Source organism: Nyctibius grandis, chromosome 5 (assembly GCF_013368605.1).
Source record: "Nyctibius grandis isolate bNycGra1 chromosome 5, bNycGra1.pri, whole genome shotgun sequence".
NCBI lineage: Eukaryota > Metazoa > Chordata > Aves > Nyctibiiformes > Nyctibiidae > Nyctibius > Nyctibius grandis.
Window position 1 is genome coordinate 16,451,998 of NC_090662.1, and position 2,703 is coordinate 16,454,700.

Sequence of the window (2,703 nt, forward strand, 5' to 3'; positions counted from 1 at the left end):
AGAGCAGCACTTCAGTGTGACATTTGGGTCATGCGAAATACCGACTTTTGGCTGCCAGCACCAACATTGTCCCATAGTTCACCTTCAGACACGTACATATTGCTTTGATGAGCAGTTACATTCTTCACAAACTCCAAGCTTATTTACATTAAGCACCTAGATGGTGCACTTCACAGAGGAACCCGTCCCTCTGCAGTTTCATTGAACTGAAACGCCACTTGTTCTTTGACTTTTATTAAGATCACTTAGGTTGACCAAATCAGCTTCCCTAAAGTAAACAGGGTTATAAAATACCAGGATGATTCTATCTTTAGGTGCTCAATAGAAACAAATACTTAGTTAAACTAGAAAACTTTAAAAATGACTTTAGATACAAAAGTGTAACAATTATACTGCGCGATACATCTTTATATATCACTAAGCCCATGAAATTTAAAAAAAAAAAAACAAAACTTTTTTGCACCATCAAGAACAGCCACAAGTCCTGAACCTCCATTCTTTACGCATCCTTGATCAGAGTAAACTGAAACTTGGGAATGCTTGGGATTCAAAATACCCTGAGCACATACTAGTGCAACACCACAAAGCATACATAATCCATCGGAGAGGACGGGGAGGGAAGGGGGAGGAAAAAAATAGCAAGAATTAGATGGTGCTTTATTATACAAGCATGAAAGTAAGTTCCTTTGGAAAACAACTTCTTGGGTGGACTTCTGGACCAGTGAGGTAGCCCGATGGGAGAGGAAAAAAAGTGAAAGTGGAACTTGGTCCCCCGCGCCTCCCCGCGCCCCGGCAGCCACGGGCCAGGCCGGGAGGTGCCACGGCCCAGCCCGGGGCCCTCCGGCTGCGCGGCGACCCGGCAGGCCGCGCCCCGTGCGGCTGGGGGGCCCGGCCCCCGCCCGAGCGGGCCATAAAGTGCAGCAGCAGAACACGATCCAGACAAAAGCAATGTAAACAGGTGACTGATATCGGTCTCTATCCGCACCGCGGCGAAGGTGAGGCGCCAGCCTTCCCCCGGCTCCCGCCGCGGGGTCAGGGGCCCCCCGCGGCCTCAGGACGGCGCCACGGGGAAGCGGCGCACCCGCACCACGGGAGACAGGTCCACGCCGAGGATCTGCTGCGCCCGGCGCCGCGCCGCCACCAGGCTCCGCCGGCTCCAGACGCTGCCCCGCACCCGGATGGTCGGGAAGGTGGTGAGGCGTGGGGTGGCCGCCTGCCAGATCTCCTCCAGCGACTTGCCGCCGAAGGGCTCCCAGGCGGCCCCCGCCGCCGGGCTGCCCCGCTCGCTGTCCACGTCCTCGCCCGGTGGCCCCAACGCCTCCGCCACGGCCTCCTCGGCCTCTCCCCCGCCGCGGGGGCCGTCCGCCGCCGGTGCCGCGGCCGTTTGCCGCTGCCTACCCCGTCCCCTCCTGCGGCGCCGCCGCCGCCTCCGCCGCTTGGCGCTGCCACCCGCCGCCGCAGCCCGGCGCTTGGCGGCGGCGGCCAGTAGGCGCCGCTTGCCGCCGCGGCGGCGGGGCCGCTCCGCCGAGGGCGGCGGCGGGTCGGGGACGACGGCGCGGCAGGAGGCGTATCCGTAGACGTCCTTGCTGCGGAGGATGACCGGGGAGAACTCGTGCTTGAGGCTGCAGAGGAAGTTCCACAGCTCCGAGTCGGAGCTCATGAACTCGGTGGACTTGGGCATGAAGAGCTTGAGGGCGTCGCCCAGCGCCTTGGTGCCGGCGAAGGAGACCTGCGAGCGCGAGTACACAACTTTCTCGGCCTCCCCTTCCAGCCCCCAGGCGGCGGACGCCGCTCCGCCGCCGGCTGCGCCCGCCGCTGCTGCTATCGCCGCTTGGGCTCCCGCTGCCGCGGCGCTCCCCGCCTCTTGGTTCATCTTCCCGGCTCCTCTCTCCAGCGCCGCCTGCTTCCTACTGCGGGTCATGGAGAAGGCAGAAGGACGTGGTGGTGGAGGGGGGAGAGAAGCCGAGAAAGCAGCCGCGAGGATAGGCGCCGGCCGCAGCTCGGCCGCCGCCGGGCGCCGCCGCCTCGCCGTACCCGGCCGCCTGCGCCTCGGGTGGGGAGCGACGATCGATATCTTACCGCCCGGCACAAAATGGCGCTTTAAACTCCCAGGCGGGGACTGCGAGCCGGCCCGCCCTCCCTCCGCGCCCGGCGGTTGGCCCGTTTGAAACACGTCGGACGGGCCAAGCCCCGCCCCCGCAGCGGGCTGGAGGCGGCCATCGGGAGGGCGGCGGGAGGCCGAGGTGGGGCAGCGAGGGGGCGGCCGGGAGCTCCCTGCCCCGGGGCGGCGGGACGGGAGGGGCGCGCCTGGGGCCACCTGCGCGACCAGGGGACGCCAATGGGGAGCCCCAGGACGCCACGGAGCCCCGTTTCCCCCCACCTCCAGTGGGGCATCCCAGTTGGTCGTCCCTTCCCTGAGGGAAGGGGGTGAGGCTGCCCCACGGCAGGGTGCCAGCGGGCCTGGCGCAACTGTTGTGCCATGTGCCAGCATCGCGCCGAGGTTGAGGTTCTTCACAGGGCGACGAGCAAAGGTGGTTTCCTCCGTGAACTGTGTTCAAGTAAGGATTTGGTTGAATGCTTCCATCGGTGAGCTCCCCTGGAGGAAGAGCGAAGGCTGAGTGAAAAGACCAAAGTGGGTGAACAGACATGATACGGTGAAGTCCGCCATACAATATTAAATACTTGTTGCAGAGGGGTTTTTTG

The 2,703-nt window shown here is 63.1% G+C and overlaps 1 protein-coding gene across 1 annotated transcript; it reads right to left on the minus strand.

Annotated features, from left to right (window-relative positions):
- Positions 1-218: 218 nt before the first annotated feature.
- Positions 219-2,105, minus strand: CCDC71L (coiled-coil domain containing 71 like). Its single transcript, XM_068401083.1, has one exon. It carries the CDS (start codon positions 1,919-1,921, stop codon positions 1,052-1,054), a length of 870 nt encoding a protein of 289 aa, XP_068257184.1. The 5' UTR covers positions 1,922-2,105; the 3' UTR covers positions 219-1,051.
- Positions 2,106-2,703: the final 598 nt, after the last annotated feature.

What these genes read in the sequence shown, in the direction of transcription:
- CCDC71L (XM_068401083.1), bottom strand. Translation starts at nt 1,921, where the DNA reads ATGACCCGCAGTAGGAAGCAGGCGGCGCTGGAGAGAGGAGCCGGGAAG.